This window comes from Rhinichthys klamathensis, unplaced genomic scaffold, assembly GCF_029890125.1.
Source record: "Rhinichthys klamathensis goyatoka isolate OS25496 unplaced genomic scaffold, OSU_Roscu_1.1 h1tg000004l_1, whole genome shotgun sequence".
Classification (NCBI taxonomy): domain Eukaryota; kingdom Metazoa; phylum Chordata; class Actinopteri; order Cypriniformes; family Leuciscidae; genus Rhinichthys; species Rhinichthys klamathensis.
This window is the reverse complement of record NW_026606557.1, coordinates 287,336-307,706: the sequence shown is the minus strand read 5'-3', so window position 1 is coordinate 307,706 and position 20,371 is coordinate 287,336. Positions and strand designations below refer to the sequence as shown.

The window sequence follows — 20,371 nt, the reverse complement described above, 5'->3', positions numbered from 1 at the left end:
TAAATCTGCATTGTTTATCCTAAGCAAAAATCTAAGCAAAAATATAACCTTTTATTGAAGTAAAATAATTGAAAGTGGGGGGGGGGGGGGGGGGGGGGTAATAAATGTTTTTCTCCAAAACACATTGGGAACAATTATTTGCCCCCTTTTATTAAATGCTTTTTGCAACCTCATTTCTCCAAGATACCAGCTCTGAGTCTTCTCCTATAATGCCTGATGAGTTTGGAGAACACCTGACAAGAGATCAGAGACCATTCATTCCATAATCTCTCCAGATCCTGCAGATTCCCAGATCCATGTTGGTGCTTCTCTTCAGTTCAGCGCACTCATTTTCTATAGGGTTCAAAAAGCAAATGTTTTTGTTTCATCTGACCATAGAATGTTTGAAAAGTAACTTACACTACTGGAAACGGGATGGGTTCTGTGGTCAGATGAAACAAAAAAATTCGCTTTTTTTGGCAACAAACACCTAAGATGGGTTTGGTTCATACACGGATAAAAAAAGAACCCCATGTGTAAAATGAAATTCTCTGCTGTATCTTTAATGCTGTGGGCCTAATTTTCCCCCAGAGGTCCTAGACATCTTGTTCACATGACATCATGGATTCGATCAAATACCAACAGATAAAAAATCAAAACCTGGTAACCTCTGCTAGAAATAACTGGCCATGTTTGGATATTCCAAGTCAAAAACAAACATCAAAACCAATCAAAACCAAGCATCTGCAATGGCCATCCCAGTCCCGGACCTGAACCCTATAGAAAATGAGTGGAGTGAACTGAAGAGAAGAAGCGCCATCATGGATCTGGGAATCTGCAGGATCTGGAGAGAGTCAGTATGCAGGAATGGTCTCTGATCTCTTGTCAGGTGTTCTCCAAGCTCATCAGGCATTATAGGAGAAGACTCAGAGCTGGTATCTTGGAAAAAGGATGTGGCAAAAAGTATTTAATAAAAGGGGGCAAATAATTGTTCCCAACGTGTTTTGGATATTTCATAACCCCCCCCCCCCCCCCCCCCCCCCCATATTTGATCATGTTTACCAAGGGGGCAAATAATTCTGTCCAGCCCTGAGGTGTGTAATAGTGTAAGGTTTTTTTTTTTTTTTCTGTGCAACAATAATTGGATGCCTGATAACTCAATAAGTGCAATTCACCTTGTTCCAAAAGTTAATGAAGTATGCTTTATTTTTATTCTTTTGTAATTGTTGTTAAAATATCAGGGGAGTCTTTATACTATTGTGGCAGTTTGTGGTATACCGATCCAGGTTGCTAAAGACCCGAATATGCAATAATGATTGGCAAAACATTCATCCATTTAAGGGTTAATGGCAGTGTAGTTATCAAAGACATTTTTACTTGCATTTTTTTTAGAAACTTTCATAAAGTTAGAAAAAAAATCCTACGTAAAGTTTCCCAAGCACAGGTATTGAGCGTCTCAGGTGCATTCAGCAAAAAACTGCATTCTTGATGTTTTCATGCCTGAGGAACATGTTTTTATCATTTTATTGTTTTTTGCTTTGTTATTATTTATTTATTTATTGTACAGTGGTTGGGAAAAGAGACCACCTAGTACACCAGCCCCAAAAAGTGCTTTAAATTGCAAAATAAAATAAATCATATATTATTGAAATATTGTAACATACACACACATCTGTGAAGTATTTTATATTTCAGTTTTCTTTGGTACAAATGCAGCTTTGTGTTGTTTTTATTATTATGTTCCTACTTCAGGACACTATATAAACAAAAATGCATGGCATAATTTGCCTTAAATCATTGACAATTTTATATATCTTATATATTTATAATGTGCCAACACTATCATAAAAGCTCAATATTGAAGTTTATCCAGTGTAATGATGTCTTTGGGTCAGAAAAATGTACAAGACGTGCAATAAATTATACAGTACATAAATAATAGAATGCTCAAACATTCTCAAACAAACAAATAATAATAATAATATATATATATATATATATTGTTTTAAACTGTGTAAACACCCTCACAAACGTAAGCACATGCATTAGAGGATTAGTAAACAACTTTAATTTTCCCAGAATTACCATTAGTTGCCATTAAAAACTTATGAATAACACAAAGAAAAATGCAGAGAGCAAGACGGGGGAAAACAAACAGATGTAGCGCGAAGTGTTTTATGTGCAAGTATCAAGATGAGAGATAAATGACCGTTTAATGAGCAAGTGAGCAAGTGCTTTTCCTGAGATCCCAAGATGGCTTTCTGAGAATGGTAAATTCACCAGCTTCTGTCACACTCACTGATCCAGCAACAACATTGACCAGCGCTTCACTTCAACAACATGTAGCGGTGATGGGTTCAGGGCAAACGCAAAAACAGACTTTCTGTTTGAGTCTCCTGGAAAATCTTCTGAAAGAACTATTCATTCCACACAATCTATAGGTTTCCAGATCAATGGTTCTTTTGCAGCAAAGAAAGGGAGAGATCATGTAAAAATGAAAACTCAGTCATTATGTACTCACTCTCATTTTCTTTCAACACTTGAATTACATTCTTTCTTCTGTGGAAAACACAAAATGAGATGTTTTGCAGAATGTCTAAGCTGCCGTTTTCAATGACTACTGCTTGTCAAGGTCCAAAAAGGACAGAAACAACATGTTCCAAAATGATAGTCCTGGTTCTGGTTCTGGCGTTTACACTGTCATGTTTTCCACCGACCTTAAAGATGCAAGACATGAATGGCTTTTATGACATATTTTGAGACAGAATTTATTTGGTGGTATTTTACCAGCTGAGAACTCGTGAAGAGTTTATAATATGCGTAAAGGAGTCAAAACAGCGGCAGGAATCCCTCCATCACACACACAAACACAGATCTGCTGCAAGGAGACGGCAACATCGAGACTATGACGAGAAAAAACAGGTACTTGAGGATTCTATCCTTTTTAGGGTTGTATCTTGTGACATCACATCCTGTTTTTGGTTCCTTTAGATGTCTTTAGTCTATGTTGCGTGCATATTTCAGTCGAATCACATCAGAGTTCGTTTGAAAGGGGGCCGAGACCCCCTGAAAAGTTGGGTTTCGGTCCGTTTTAATCGGACCAAACCTACCAAGTGTGAACACACCCTTAGAGGCTGTTTACACGACACCGCTTTCAACTAAAAACGTTTAAAAAAATTGCGTTTTGGCTGTTCGTTTACATGACAGCAGCATTTTGGGGGCCTGAAAACTCAACGTATTGAAAACGTTCTCTGTGTAAACAACAAAAATACGAATCTCTGAAGAGAATGATGTCATGCACATTGCGTATTACGTGTTCAGTCTATAGTGTTTCATCGCCATCTAAAGGCCTGGCAGCAGAATACAGGGGTTTTAATTTTTTTACGCGGATCCGTGTGAATGGGGATCATTTTGACAATGGTGTCGTCTGTACATGGAAAACTCAAAGGAAAAACATATCTGTATTAAGTATATCGTTGTCGTGTAACGATTTATTAATAAATCTGAAATTATTGAATTGGCTAAAAGGTTTTTTTGTTTATATGCATGTGTTTTTTATATATAAAATGAACATGCAAGAGGATGGGATCTGTAGATGTTTGTGAATAAGGCATTTGAGTTTTTGGGCTTCTTTGTAGAAGATTCCACATGAGTCTGTAAATGAGTTACACCTATAGGTTACCTTATACCGAAGGGAAATTAAGTGCTTTATGTTAATTACCAGCAGCTGTTTGTATCAAGTACTATGAAGCACATTGAAGGTATATACTTAAGGATGATCCTGTCTGTTTAACAAATATGCCAGTCTCATTATCTTTAAAACGTGTGGGTGTAAACAACACTCAGATATAGTTTAAATCCAGAACCTAGCTCCTGCTAATGGATGTCAATGAGCTTGAAGCTGGAGTAGGCCAATTACTGCAAGACTTGTCGATTTTAAAAAGGAATTTTAAATAACAAGTGCTGAGCCATCAAACACAATAATCATGTGCACTGTCAGAAAAACAAACAAATTTGTAATGGTACATTACAAGTGTACTGTCCCTGTTGTAGGCTACCCCTGAATGAAAAAAATGTTGCTAATTTTTGTCTGAATGGTGAAATCAATCAACTTCATGTTGCGGATCAGAATACCAAAGAGAATTATAATAATTCAGAAGAAGGATATTTACAAAACTAGGCCTGGAATGGACTGGCCATCCGTCCACAGTGTTTCCCTGTCTACAGCTTGAGACACTGAAAGGCATAGACATAAAAACAGCAACAGTGTCATCTGCTGGTTCAGAAATGACATTTTCAAATATCACACAATCTGCACTTACTTTCAGAGGACTTTGAGACAAATCAGTGTCCAGCAGAATGAATAAGCACATAAATATTCATAATAAGCACATCAACACAAAGCTGAAGCTGCCAAAAGGTCCTTATTAGTACCTTAGATGTCTATGAAACTTGTAAGAGTAAATAAGGTACAAAGATGTTCCTTAAGTGTACTGTCCCACAGTACCCCTAAAGGGAAAAATGGTGCACATTTTAGTCTGAATGGTGAAATCAATTAACTTTCAGTGATATGAAAGTTTTTGGGCCGTAAATGTCATTTGACTAATTATTACCCATAATTATGCACCTGAAAGTCATTCACTACAGCAACTCCTGTCCCAAATGGCACACTTGATGTGAACTAGTAGAGTGCTGGAGGGATAATGTATTTATCTAGGCCAACCTGAAGCATGATTGGTTCCCTCAACAAAAACTCAATATGATTTTTCCATTGCAGAAAATCAGCTCTGAAACCTTGTTACACGTAAAAAGATTCTTACACGTTTTGTTCATGATTCATAAATAAACAACTTTTATGGATTTTGAAGCCTAAATACAACCGTCAGAAGTGCACAGGATATAAACAAACCACCACGGTCGCATGACTTCAATATCACTAAGTTTCTGACAACTTATTTTGACTTTTATACATAAAAAAAAAACATTTTCCTTGAGAGTTTGTTATAGTTTGTAAGAGTGTGATTATAAGCACAATAAGGCTGTGAAAGTCACTAGTAGAGGAGTTTATCTGTTCAGATGATGACGTTTAATGACAACCTCCGTCACATTTAGACACTTGATAGCAGCCACCTTTTACAAGACAGGTAAAAATCACAAGGGGTATTACAGTTTTATTTTATGCTGTAGAATAAAACCTGAAAATCTCTTGAGCGTGTGTTAATCGCAGACCTTATTTCAGACATTTAACCAAAAACCCATTCAAACACCTCATTGACTTTGTGACGATGAAAACCGGAAGTGCTAAAATGCAACATCAGTGTTTGGCTAACCAGCGTTTGGCTAACTGATGATTTATTCTTAAAGGATAAAAATAAAGTCCAACCCCACAGTATTTTATTTGGTAAAAATCGCTCAGAAGTATTCAAATGGGTTACAAATGGTAATGCATGTTAACTTTAATAATGTGATTTATGTCAGAATTACTGTCATTTTGAGTTTCTGGATTGTGAAAAAATGTTCATGTCTTTCTGAAAATGTTATATTTGAACCTAAACCATCAGACTTACAGAAGAAAATTGCCTTTACCTTATGAAATTCATTTTCTGTACATTCTTTCTCCCTTCAACCTCACAAATCTCAGCCTAACAAACTCCCCTGGAATTCTGCTTGTGGGGGTGAAGAAGATAAGGCTCTGTTTTGACATTTAAGATATAGAAATGATATATGGAGAGCCACACAAAATAATTTTAACCTTCTCTACGACATTCCACCATTTCTCACCCATATTTGACTCTTGGCTACTTTCACTATTAATTAATTAATTTTAATCAGCCATGTTCATCATTGCAAACTTTGAATGTTGTCCTGACAAAGGTTAAAACAATCTGAATATCGGCAATGAAAACGTCTCAGGTTACGTATGTAACCCTGGTTCCCTGAGAGGGAACGAGACGCTGCGTTTGAGACGCGGTGGGAACGCTCTGCGTGATTGCGTCATGAAGCACGTGTAAAATCAGTCCAAAGCCCGATACGTCATAGGTGACGTCATAGACCAGGAAACTATAAAGCACCCTTGAAAACAGACCGCGACAGCTTCTGAAAAGTCTGAAGTAAGTCGATCAGGGTATGCAGGAAGTATGGCAGGCAAACGCAGCGTCTCGTTCCCTCTCAGGGAACCAGGGTTACATACGTAACCTGAGACGTTCCCTTTCAAGGGAACTTCGAGCTGCGTTTGAGACGCGGTGGGAACCCCATACCCACTACGCCATAGTGACAAATGCCCGTTCTGTGTGAAGTCCTTGCGCACACCAAGAAGCAAGCAACCTCGCCCCAGGAGTGGAGAGGTCAAGGTCATAAAACCTGACAAATGTATGTGGAGAGGACCAACCTGCCGCATTACAAATGTCAAGAAGGGAAACACCCGAAATTAAGGCCGTAGAGGCCGCCATACTCCTTGTAGAATGGGCCCGTACAGCCATAGGTGAAGGCTGACCGGCCGCTTCATAAGCCAATGATATAGCCTCAACTATCCATTTGCTCATAACCTGTTTAGATGCAGGGCACCCTCTTCTGAGTGACCCAAAACATACAAATAACTGCTCTGACTTACGCCACAGGGCAGCTCTGTGAACGTAGGCATCCAATGCCCAAACTGGACATAACAGGTTCAGTTGTTCCTGATCTGGGGTATTAAAAGGTGGAGGATAAAAGGCCTGCAACACTATTGGGCCCCTAACATTAACTGGGACCTTAGGAATATAACCCGGTCTAGGGTATAGAAATGCTTTCACCATACCAGGTGCAAATTCCAGACATGACGGAGCAACCGACAGGGCATGCAAATCTCCAATTCTCTTGATAGATGAAATAGCAAGGAGAAATAAAGCTTTCAAAGTGAGGAATTTTTCTGAAACCTCTTCAATAGGCTCGAAGGGAGCCAGAGCCAGACCCTCAAGTACAATGGCTAAATCCCAAGCCGGTGCTCTAGAGTGCAGTGCAGGTCTCAACCTCAATGTACCACGGAGAAAACGAGTAATCAGAGGATCTCTCCCAAAAGAAGTACCCCCCAGAGGGGTATGATAGGCCGAAATAGCCGCCACATAAACTTTTAAGGTGGAAGGAGATAATCCAGCAGAGAAACGGTCTTGCAGAAAATCGAGAACTGAACCAACAGGGCAGTTAACAGGATCTAACTGACGCTCACCACACCAGGTGGAGAATAATTTCCATTTCAGTGCATACAGTCTTCTCGTGGAAGGAACTCTGGAATGGAGAATGTCTCAACGACCTCAGTCGAGAGACTGGATTCTATGAGCCTGGCCCCCTCAGAGGCCAGGCCCACAGTTTCCACAACTCCGGTCGAGGGTGAAATATCGTGCCCCCTGCCTGGGACAGCAGGTCCCTCCTGAACGGAATCTCCATGGGAGAGCCGTCCAGAAGAGACAAAGTCCGAGAACCAAACTCGAGTCGGCCAGTACGGGGCTACTAGTAGCAGATGAGCCCCTTCCCGGCGAACCCTCTCCAGAACCTCCGGGAGCATAGATATCGGGGGAAATGCGTACAGGTGCAGCCTCGGCCACACCTGCACCATCGCATCCAGTCTGAGAAGAGCTGGCTGCGTGAGGGGGAACCATATAGAGCAATGCGTTGTACAAACGATGTGAAAGGTCGACTTGACTTTAGTTAGACCAAAGTTCTCCCTAAGAAGCTCCACCACCTCGGGGTGAAGTCTCCAATCCCCTGGGCCTCAGCCCCTGCCTCAACAGGATATCTGCTCTGATATACGAGACCACCAGTGTGTTGCCCGCCATTCGCCGAGCAACCACTCATGATCGCCCCCACTTGTGAGGGAAGCATCCGTCGATAGCAATATGCGTCGACAAGAAGCCCCCAACACTGGGCCTGGGCGAGGAACCAAGGTTCTTCCACATGACCGAAGCACGAAGGCATAGCCGCGTGACTTTGATCATGCGAAAACGTATTTCCCCTCGGAGAAAAACCCCTTGGTCCTGAGCCACCACTGCAGGGGTCTCATGAACAGAAGGCCAAAAGTAATACGTTGGACGCAACTGCCATGAGACCCACCCGTCTGAAACTGTTTCACAGTGAGTGACTGGCCTAGATATACCCCATTACGGCTGTAAGAATTGCTACACCTAGAAAAGTGGTCCTCAGAGCACACTCTTCTTGGCGTTGAGAGGCAACTCCAACATCCTTAATGAGACAGAACGACATCTCGATGCCGAACTGCCATAAACTCAGATTGAGCTAGGAACAACCAATCATTGATGTAGTATAATACGCGAATGCCCTGGAGTCTCAGAAGAGCCAGAGCTGCATCCACGCATACTGTAAAGGTGTGGGGTAATAAACCTAGGCCGAATGGAAGAACCCGATAATGGTATGCTTCGCCCCCGAAAGCAAACCTCGGGAACCTCCCTCATCCTCTTTCGGAAACAATGAAGTAATGGCTGTCTGCTGGGAGGAGGAACCCCTTCTACAGCTCCTTTTGCAGAAGTGACAGTACTTCCTGCTCCATAACCAAAGCCTGCTCGGGGTCCACCAATGAGAGGAGGACCCCTAGAAATCTGGGCGAACGAGAACCGAACTGAATTCTGAAACCCTTTTCTATAGTGTGCAGGACCCACTGAGAAATATGTGGCAGTAGTTTCCACGCTGCCAGAAATTTACTAGGGGAACCTGTCTCTCAAGACTGGCCTCTGGATTTGTTTGAACAGTCACTACGGCGCCCTGAAGCGGCGAACCGGCAGGGAACAACCGAACTGACCATTCTATGACCATTCTACGACCCTCCTCAGAGGATCGTATGGGGATGCTGACACCTCGGTGCCCTGAACGGCGAACCGGCAGGGAACAACCGAACTGGCAGCGCTGCAACCCTCCTCAAAGAGTTGCACCCCAGAGGAAAAACGATTTCTCAAAACCGTCCCTTGGTTGAACAGTCACTACGGTGCCCTGAAGCGGCGAACCGGCAGGGAACAACCGAACTGACCGCTCTACGATCCTCCTCGAAGGATCGTATGGGGACGCTGACACCTCGGTGCCCTGAACGGCGAACCGGCAGGGAACAACCGAACTGGCAGCGCTGCGACCCTCCTCAGAGAGTCGCACCCCAGAGGTCGCCGAGGAGAAACGATTTCTCAAAACCGTCCCTGCCCCGGAGGAGCCCTCAGAAGCCTGATAGCCTCGTTTTCTTGCGACAGGACTTCTTGTCTAAGCTTTATTAGAGATGATGACAGTCCTCAGATCTTGCCTACCTCTAACTAGCTTAGTTCCTACGACCCTCCTCGGAGGATCGTTGAAAAAAGCAGGCACTTCGGCGCCCTGAAACGGCGAACCGGCAGGGAAACCGAACTGACTGCTCTTCTTTTATTTGAAGGCTCGTTTGGGGACACTGACACCTTGGTGCCCTGAAACGGCGAACCGGCAGGGAAACCGAACTGGCAGTACTGCGACCCTCCTCAGAGAGTCGCACCCCAAAGGGTGCTGAGGAGAAACGATTTCTCAAAACCGTCCCTACCCCAGAGGGGACCACCCTTAGAAGCCAGATCGCCTCGGCGTCAGGGCTTCTCCTTTGTCAAAGCTATTTTAGAGATAAAACAGTCCTCAGATCTTGCATGTCTCTAACTGGCTAGACTGCGACCGCCACCCAGGTACCCCTCAATTGCGGAGGAGCCCGAATGGCGACGCTCTGTTTTGCACTTTGTGCTGAGAGGAGCATAATAGTTCTCAGGAACATTAGATTGGTGAGGAAGAAACCTCTGGAACGCCGCTGAATGGTTTATTTCTTAGTTTTCTTGAAAGCGGAGCGTCCAGAAGAACAGACATAATTATATCTTTATTTTCCTTTATCTTTATATCAGAAAAACTTATATATATATACATAAATATCACTCTGCGGCCACCAGCAGGAAACAACCGAACTGGCAGCGCTGCGACCCTCCTCAGAGAGTCGCCCCTCACATTCATCCATGTCCTTATATACTCTACCCACCAGCGCTGCCCAATAAAAATGTACTCATTATTAAGATGGCTGGTGGGTAACGTCGGGGTTAATAACGATAACGCCGACTCGGGAGAGAGAAAGCTCGCAAGCGTCTCTTTAACCCGAGGCAATGTCATACTATGATACTTAATACCCAAACATTACTATAGTCAGACATCTGGGGATTAAACACATAAAATACAAACCGGTTTATTCCACGATCTCGACACCTCAGTGTGGAGATAGGGAAAAACCACAGTCCCCGACGAGGAGGCTGAGATACAGAGTTTTCCTGTTTTAAGATACAGTTCATCTAACAAACTCTTCTTTATTTTCAATCTCATAATGTTCAGCTGGCCAGTAAATATTTAACTGGCAACAGCACTAGATAAAACCTCCTTTTTTTCTTTAAAAAAGCTCCTCTTTATTCAACAGAGTTATGAGCTGGAAAATGTATTCATTGAAAACTCAAACATCTGCCTTTTTAAAAAGATTTGTATTTGTTTTCTTTCTTTTTAAACAAAACACTAACGATACCAATTCCTCGGAACTGGAAATCGCAGCACACTAGATCTGGCATGTGAAAGCTGAGAAAGGGCGGAGCCCGTCCCAACCCCCGCTGTCAGATCCGTTTTCGAACCCCGAAATACGAGCCGTCTCCGAGCCTCGGCAACAGAGAGACCCGCTCGGGGAACGCGAACCGAACCGTCCTCCTCGAAGAACGCCCGGCGAGAGCGGAGCGTCCTCACGGACAGCTTCTCGCAATGCACAGTCAGATCCCTCGAGAAATGACTGTTGCATGCTCCACTCCCAAACAGCAACAAAAAGCTGATGTGTGTCCCCACCCGTGATGTAACGAGGGCAGGGAACAACACAACGTCTATAATATTGCTTTGCTCGCCATAATGATAGATAGTGATATATATATTGGGCTTGACAAACAACAATAAATAGACAAGGACAGAATCACAGAGAGCGCTTGCTGAAGACTACAGAAGCTGTCGCGGTCTGTTTTCAAGGGTGCTTTATAGTTTCCTGGTCTATGACGTCACCTATGACGTATCGGGCTTCCATTGGACTGATTTTACACGTGCTTCATGACGCAATCACGCAGAGCGTTCCCACCGCGTCTCAAACGCAGCTCGAAGTTCCCTTGAAAGGGAACTTGTACGTGTTCAGGTCTGGAAACCTTATCTCTATTTTACCTATTTGTCCCCTTTCCTTTTGCACCACTAACACTGTTTTGTCTTTAAAAGAGCACTTCTACATTAACAACAGACATAGCACTTTTGAGCCCTCGCTGTCTTTGTTTTTTTTGTTTAAGGTTGTTTTAAAGTTGTGGTGTTGTACATCTCATTTGAGATTTCAAGTTATTTATCTGATTATGCCACAGAGGTTCTCTCATGCTTTCAGCCTGATGAGGTGGAAGAGCCAGACTTTTTATTAATGATGGAGACAGTACATTTACATTTATGCATTTGGCAGATGCCTTTAACTTATAATACCATACATTTTAAAAGTATATGTGTTTTAACGTTTTAACATGATATCATTAAACCAACTGTTTCTGACAAAAAAAATGAAAATGTACTATCAATCAAAAGTTTGAACTCAAATTCTAATTTATTCACTGATAATATTTGTCTGCAAAGCAAATTTCAAGAATTGAAGCATTATTGTTGTGATGTCAAGTGTCTCCAAATGTTGACTGTTAGTAACTTACTGATTTCTTAGGGTATCACATTGTCAAAGTGTATTTTTTTTGTTAATTTTTGGGATTTCATAGGCAGCAAAGGGATTCATTAATGCCGTCTTCAAAACAGAATGTTGCGTAAACACTGGATTCAGACGTGCCTCAATGTCCTCCTACTTCAGCATTTTACAGGTTTTGAACAGAGCCAAGAACATCAAAGACAGATCCTCAAAATAAAAGCTAACAAAGAACAATCTAACAAACCCAACATTGTTAGAAGGATATCAAGCTGACTCAACAGCAAGGATCAAGACAGCCCAGGATTATGTTTACACAGAATTTCTCATGCTCTCTGATCTGTCAATTGCTTCAGGTTTTTACAGGTCGAACAGAATAACATAACTAGCATGCTAGACTGAAAAAATTAGAAACATACCAAAAGTTAAAATGTTCAGAAACATTCTATGCATAGGAGGAAAATGCATTTCATAAAAACAATTCTAAAATACGTTACCGTGTCGTACACTGTAAAAAAAAATTGTTGACTTAACTCATTATTTTGGGTTTATCTTTTTGCATGTTTTTTTTTAGTTTAACTTATTTCGAAAAGTGTACCTGACAAATTTGGAAAGGTTTACCTGACAAGTTATAAAGTACAATGAACTGATTTGATTTAGTTGAGTAAACTTTTAATCTAAGTTCGGCCAACTAAAGTTAAGATTTCTAAACTTAACTTGAAACGTGGTGTTTTGAAACTCTAAAACCTGCAGCAGTACCAAATACTTAATTACTACTAGAACCTTAATTTGTGAAATACATTTGATTTAAACAGAAATTGATGGCAAATTAACGATCACTGATACAATTTTCAATACAAAATATATTGCATTGAACTCCTTTCCATGAGGTTGAAAATCTCATTTTTAAGCCACCATTATGGTGATCAGTGTTTGCTTTAGTTGGGCTCGTAACCCTTATCTGTTAATATTAGTTTTTTGTTTGGCTGTTTTTATTGAGTTATTACTGCCAGATGATCAAAGAGTAAAGGTGATCTGATGGTCATCACAAAACTTAATTTTCGCTTAAAAATTAAGCGCCTAATCTCTGACTTTAAATGTATTTTGTTGATTACAACATCACAGTGATTCTACAGTACAAGATCTAGAAATTTCTAAATAATCCAAAGGATTTCTTAAAAAAATGTTCTGATAAAAAAAATCTTTATTTAGGCACACACAGACATCAATAATCAGTGTATGAATCTCAACAATGGTGACAAACAGAATATTCAATTAGGAAAATAAAATAATTTATTCATACCATGAAGCATGATTGGATCCATGAATCAGTTTTTATTAGTGGCACCCAGAATGCACTGCAACATGCTTTATTATTGTCACCATTTTTGAGATTCACAGGCTGATTATTGATGTCAGTGTGTCTAAATAAAATAATTTATCAGAGTGTTTTGATCAGAAAAACCTAAAGAAATATTTTGGATTATATTGAAAATGCTGAAAATTGTTTGCTATTGAATCACTAAAATACTCTCTAATTGAGATTTGTGATGCAGGTCAAGTAATGATTATGTTAAAAAATAACCAACACCATCAGATCACCTCTTCTCTTTGATCATCTGGCAGTTATTATTCAATAACAACAGCCAAACAAAAACTAATGTTAACAGTTTAAGGGTTGCGAGCCCAACTAAAGCAAACACTGATCACCATAATGGTGTCTTAAAAAAGTGATTTTCAACCTCATGGAAAGGAGTTGCAATACAATAGAATGGAATACAATGCAATAAATTGTGTATTGAAAATTGTATCAGTGATCGTTAATTTGTCATCAATTTTTGTTTAAAACGAATGTATTTTATTAAAGATTAATAAATACAGTAACAAATGTATTGCTCATTGTTAGTTCTTGTTAGTTAATAATGTTAACTAATGAACCATATTATAAAGTGTTACTGACGTTTTTATTATATTTTTTTTTGATTGACAAGTTATTTTGCTTATATCTCATACCCTCTAAAAATCTGATTATGCAATCTCTTTCTATGTTTGCTCAAAAGTGCTATCTGAAGGTCAGTCATGACAACTCTTTGTATAGTTTTAGCATGTGAGTGGATATGACAATGTTCATGTATTTGGCCTTGGTGGACTAAAACAAAATTATCTTGTTTCTGTTTGAATTAAGATTATTTGTCTAACCCCATTGAAACAGATCTGCTCGTACGTGAGGTTAGCTTGTGCGCAAGCTACAGGACAAGCCGGATTCCACCTTATCTTTATGTACACAATAATAATATTTTACATTGTAATCCTTTTATTTCTAATATTTGGCATGTGTGTGGAATAAGCAGAGTGCACACTCGTTGTGCACCCGCCTAATAGGCGCTTATTACTAATGCGTCCTTTAAATAACAAAAAAAAAATCTATTTCAGTTGCCTCAAAATAGCAACGCACCGACAATCCAGGTGTATGATAGGGCCCCTAGAGTTTCCTGACTGAACTGATGTGTGCGTGTTATATATGACTCTATTTTTTTATTTCCGATGTGTCTTTAACTCTTGCTATGCAGTTTATCATTATTTAAAAATAATAATAATTAAAAAATATATAAAATTGTTTTCAGTGAGTCACAGTTGCTAATCTGGTCAGAGAAGTTTTGTAAATGTATACCCTGAAATGCAATGTAAGTCGCTTTGGATAAGTGTCTGCCAAATGCATACGTTTTTGAGAACATTTTCTCACTGAGATATGGTTCTAAATAATTGTATCCAGTTTGTTTTGAGTGTTGGGTTTCTTTTTGACTTAGAGCCAGATGAGTGAACCTCTGTAATATGAGTATATGAATGGGAGCACAATTCCCCCTCTATCCTGTGAAGACAGATGTCTCCCAGAGAGCATGCGTTTCTGGATGCTTTCCACTTTGAGAGATTAGTTACACGATGATTCATGACATGTTATTTGCATCTATAAAGCAAAGGGGCAAAGAAATGAACCCCAAAAGGCATTGTGACATAACTCAAACATAGTACAAAGACACTTTATATAGTCATATTTCTGCGCAGAAGATCTGAACGCAACCACTGAATGCTAAAACATTCCACCAAGGCTCATCAGCTTTATGTCCTGCATTGCCCAAGCCTGCAGAACATTCAGGAGGTGTTAAAGTATCAGATAAATGTAGGAGGCAGACTTTGTGTCTCAGTCACCCGTGATTGTGTCTGTAAACAAATTTTCTCTGCAGTCCTGATCATGATCTTCACTGTCATACTTTAGATTTTAAAACATCTGGCAGAATAATATTTAAAACATGTCAACTCAAAAAGGCAACATTTTTGTAAGAGTTCCAAAGATTCTGTCTGGGCCTGCTGTTGAGTTTCTGTGTTTAGAAAAAAAAAAAACATTTATTAGATAAATTCATTACACAAGAGGTGAGTAATGCTGTGTGAGCTTTGGTTACTGCCACTGGTTCCAGTACATTTCCTGGTAGAGTTTACTTTTGCCTTTTAAAAGGGTAAAAATCATATTATAAATGCAGTAGCATTCTATAGGCTAATGAAACACAATGAGGTGTTGGATTTTTGAGAGAATCTCTTAATAAATCAAAGGATGGGAGGTATATATATATTCCATGCAGTCCCTTTATTTCATGGATTTTTCTAGAAAAGCTGAGACACAGACTAATGACAAATAGGTATGCTTTTTGAAATCCCCTTTTAAGCCAAAGAGGGACAGTCTGACATTGTTTAGGACATAAAGATAGAAGAGAGGGGTGAACAAAACTTACAGAGTGGGCAAGTGACTACTTGTTGTAGCTTTAGGGGAACATTCTCCTCTTTATAGTCAGTGTAGGAGTCAGAAGGAGTGTAGACCGACACTGCCGGAACTTTCTTCTTCCACTCACATATCTACCAACTTCTGAAAAACAAAAAAAAAGATGTTAGTCATTATGGCATTTTTAACCGCTCTCCTGATATCAGGAAACACCAAAGGTAAGAAATTTCAGACAATTAGTTCTTCATAAACTAACTGAAGAATTCCCTTACATAAATGTATTATGGTTCACCAAATTACTTTAAAGTACACTTATTTTGATGTGAGGACTAACATACTAAAAAACACATAAGACTAAAGTACTTGGTTATAATTTTAACTGCAGTGTGGTTTTTGAAATTATATTTAAAGTCAATATATTTTAAATTGACCAAATTGCAAATTCATTGATCATGTAATTTCAATTATATTCAAATACATGACATACACGTTTCAATAGATATTGCATTAAAGTATATTTTAAGCTTGTCAGTACACTGTTTTACACACAACAGACTAATATGAAATCACATACAAAGGTGTACTTAAGTCCCACATAAGAGGGTCAAAAATCACTCTAATGTTTAACTAATTTCATTAAATATAAATTTAAATTATAATACATTTTCACTTAATTACAATCAATATTAAATTGTGTTAATTCAGTTTATACATTCACTTCGCACTTAAGTATTGTTATGGTGCAGGCAAGGGAAGAGGAGCAGAGGATCTTAGGGACAGTTTACAGGACACCAGTTCCAACTAAAAATGGAAACTTTTTTTGGCTGTTCATTTACACGATAATGTTGTTTTGGCGGCCTGAAAACAGACTTTTCAACTTGTAACTTGTAACAAATTGAAAACGGGTTGTATAGTGCAAGTTTTTGAAAACAATACTGTTATTTTCACACTGTGGTTTCCTCAGGAACAGACTGAAGATTCCGATTATACATACAAACTCAAACTTTAATACTTTTTTTTAAAACTGTAGTCATGCGCATTACGTGTTCAGTTTATAGGTGCATAGTGTTTCTTTACAAAGTGACATCGCCAACTACTGACCTGGCATAAATGACCTGGCGCTTTTAATCGTTTTCGTGGACCAGTGTAAACGGTGATCGTTCTGACAATGTTGTCGTCTGTACACGAAAAATGCAAACGAACAACTTTTCTGTTTTTAGTACATCGTTGTTGTGTAAACATACCCTAAATTGCAACAGTTTTACTTTTATTTCTAAAACAAAAACAGCAATCCAGAAACCAAATAACAGCTTCACACATGTGAAGACAATGCAAGACAAAGGGTAGAGTACCCGAGGGCTTAAAAGGCTAAATGAGGAACCCAACAAGACACAGGTGAACATAATCAATTAGCCAATGAGTAACCATAGTAACAAAGGAGATACCAAGGGAACTAAGTAAGCAGGAACTAAACACAGATAGAAAACTCGGGAACTAAAGGAAACGACATGATTCCACAAACAAATTTTATTTCTGCAATAAGTATTTTTTAAATACTAAAGTGTACCTCCTTTTCACAAGGCACTACTACACAACTACATTTCTCTACAACTTTTGTATGACTACAATGTTTGAAGGAAATTTTCATGCTGTTAACAATGTAATTAATTGTTTAGCATTTTTACCACATAGTATGGGTTTCAAAAATTGTAATCAACATTGAAAGCCTTTGATTTTCTTTTTGATGTTCAACCTTTGAAATTAAGTTTTAGAATTTTGCTTAGCATATATTAAGTTGTCAGAATGCATAGAAATGATTCACCCAATGCTAACATTGCTTTATGATAGATGCAGATGAAAAGGTGCTGGATGCTTTCCCAAACCAGACAATGAACTGCAATGAGAGAACTGTCTTACAGTGCAACATCAGCAAATCAATGAAGTTGAACATTGTTGCAATATTCTGGAGAAAACAATCAGAAGAAGGTTTTAAATGTGATCCAACATCAAGTAACAACCCTCCAGGATTTGAGTGCAACTACACAAGGGAAGCATTAACATTAACTATTTTACATCCTACACCAGCAAACATAGATGTATATTCTTGTTGTATAAGGGCGGACTCTACACATGGATCAGAGAAAATCAACGTTTCTTTAGGTCAGTTCATTTAACAATTATTATTATGATCATTTAGCAGAACAAAGCTCCGTGCATGATGCATATTTTAATGAATTCATGAATGTTTGGATGTACGAGTGAATCAATCAATTAATATGTAGAAAAGGTTACATCCTTATGAGAAACTTAAAAAGTAATATTTTAAAAATAATTTAACATGAGTTTAAAATGTGTCAACTTTCTTTGTATTTTTAAAACATTTGTATTCAATTTAACTAAATAAATTTTAGAAGAGAGTCATAATCAAGTCATTGTTCGTATGAATTGCATATTTACTATTATTTTTCTGAAAACATTTTTTTTAGAGATCTGGACACAAAAACGGGGCATCACATCATTAACCCTGGTAACTTGTGTTTGTAAATGTATTTACGCAGGAAAGTGCAGTGGAGAATTCTCCCCAAATATGACTGGGCCCGGACAAATGGAATGTAGCTTTAATAGTGTGTATCCGGACGGAATAATAAACTGGTTTCATTACGACAGGAACGTGACTTCCAACTCTAATATCACAAGCCTGAAGAACTCTGATGGAACATTCAACATCTCAAGTATCCTAAACATTCAAGACAAAGAAGAGAGATATAACTGCTCTCTGTGGTCAATCAAAAATGGACGATACCTTAAAGATCAAGAGTTTGAAGTGGAAGTTGGTGTTGGTCTTGGTGTTGGTTTCAGTCAAGGTAGCAGGACCAGTACGCAGCATTGTTTATCATGGACTCTTCTCCTTCTTGCCCTTATGTTTTCATTGAGAACCTGTTTGTCTTTATAATCTTTATAAATCAACTCAACTCCTACTCAAATATCACAAGACCCAATAAAATAACCAAATATCTGGTGGGTTTAAATAAATGAAATGTGCAAGATAGACTGATCATCTAATCAATGTTTTCAGTGGAAGAACTGTCTGCCATGCAGAAAATCTAGATCTAGGGAAATGTACGGTAAGGGAATGGTAACACTTTATTTAGACAGTTCATGACATCCTACTAACTTTAAGTAACTTTGCAACTACATTTCAACTAGCAGTCATTAGAGTATTAGTAGACTGTCTGCTTAATATTTGCTAAAACTTTATTTTGATGATCCCCAACAGACATTCTGACTATATGTAACTTTGCAAGTATACATCAACTTATTCTACTAACCCGAACCCTAACCTTACAGTTAATGTAACTGTGCCTTTTGGGTTGTTGCTCCTAAACTGTGGAATGCTCTTCCTTTAGATCTAAGACTAGTGACTGTACTATATTTTTCAGCCATTTTGCCTAAATCATCTTAATAAGTCTTTACTTGCTCATTGATGCAGTTGGTCTGACACTCCCAGCCATGTTGGTATGACTTATTGTGAGGTAAGGGGTAAGTTATTCCTTGAATGGGCAGTCTTCATAGAAACTAATTCGACCTCCTAAAGAGAGAGAAAGAGTGCAGGAAGACTAAAAACTGTTAAAAATATGACAACTAGATTCTAGCTATTGATTTGGTAGCTCATGTTTTTTAACTGCAAACTTACCAAACAGTGTGCCTGAGAAACACTGAAATGAATGGGGTTCAAAGCTGGAACTCTTCACAGACATCAACAATCAGCATTTTTTTAATTATTATTATTATTTTTCAACAACCAGCATATGAAACTCAACAATGGTGACATTATTCGAGCTGCAGTGCATGATGGGTGCCATCATACAAAACTCATTCATGGCTCCCAGCATGCATTGTGGCATTAATAAATTATGAAGCTGAATTATTTTACTCTCTCTCTCTCTCCTTGACTATTTCAGTCGTATTCCATGATTCTATGCCCATCTCTCGCCATATGTGAGAAACTGTCTATACATTTTATTGGCAATATTTTTTTCGGGGTGGTTTGTTAGGTCTTTTCCAAATCCTCCCCATTATATGGCTTGGGTCTCACACACACACACCTACAGACAATTTAGCATCTCCAATTCACCTACTCTGCATGTTTTTGATTGTGAGGGAAACCCACGCAGACACAGGGATAACATGCAAACTCCTGGAGAAAGGACTCCTGGCTCAGCCAGAGACTCAAACCAGGGACATCTTGCTGTGAGGCGACAGTTTCACCCACTGAGCCTCCCTATTCTTTTACTATTTATATTTCAATATTTTCTGATCGTTGTCACCATTGTAGAGGTTTGTGAGTGTTGATGTCTAAGAGTGTCTCTATTTTTACATAAAAGATGTTTTTTTTTTTTTTTTAATATCTCTTGATGTTTTCCGTGTTAAGGCATTACAACACTCTTTTCATTACAAAGGTTGAATTTATTTGTGGGTTTTTTCTATTCATTAATGCTTCTACTTTTTATTTAAGTCAGTCATGACTTAACAGACACAACTACAGAAAATGCAGTTATTTAAATCACTTTAATGCAGTCATTTACTACCCTTAAAACAGACATGTTGATCTGTTTTTTCATTCATTCATCTCTTTCTTTGTCATTTCAGAAATGTTCTCTGAAAAGGCTATATGTAACTGCATTAAAAACATTAAAAGTCAAGGGCCAAGAGCCCAACTAAAGGAAACACAACATAATGGTGACTTCAAAAAATCTATTTAGATGTCTGTTTAGAAAAAAAACGATTAAAGAAAACATTGAATATACACATTATGCATCAATTGTCCATGTACCTTTGTGTGACAAATGCTAGTGTCAGCTGTTCCATGAGAGAAATGGGGTCTTCCTCAAGATGGTGCTTGG

The 20,371-nt window shown here is 38.8% G+C and overlaps 1 protein-coding gene across 1 annotated transcript; it reads left to right on the top strand.

Moving 5' to 3' along the window:
• The first annotated feature begins 15,553 nt into the window (after nucleotides 1-15,553).
• LOC130087184 (uncharacterized) lies at nucleotides 15,554-18,516 on the top strand. The gene is made up of 3 exons (XM_056253413.1): nucleotides 15,554-15,685; nucleotides 17,322-17,627; nucleotides 18,026-18,516. The coding sequence occupies exons 1-3, from the start codon at nucleotides 15,631-15,633 to the stop codon at nucleotides 18,418-18,420; spliced, it is 756 nt and encodes a 251-aa protein (XP_056109388.1). The 5' UTR covers nucleotides 15,554-15,630; the 3' UTR covers nucleotides 18,421-18,516.
• The last annotated feature ends 1,855 nt before the right edge of the window (nucleotides 18,517-20,371 follow it).

Coding starts and splice junctions, on each gene's coding strand:
- LOC130087184 (XM_056253413.1), top strand. CDS start 15,631: ATGTTAGTCATTATGGCATTTTTAACCGCTCTCCTGATATCAGGAAAC. Junction 15,686..17,321: donor GATATCAGGAAACACCAAAG/GTAAGAAATTTC, acceptor TGATAGATGCAG/ATGAAAAGGTGCTGGATGCT. Junction 17,628..18,025: donor GAAAATCAACGTTTCTTTAG/GTCAGTTCATTT, acceptor GTATTTACGCAG/GAAAGTGCAGTGGAGAATTC.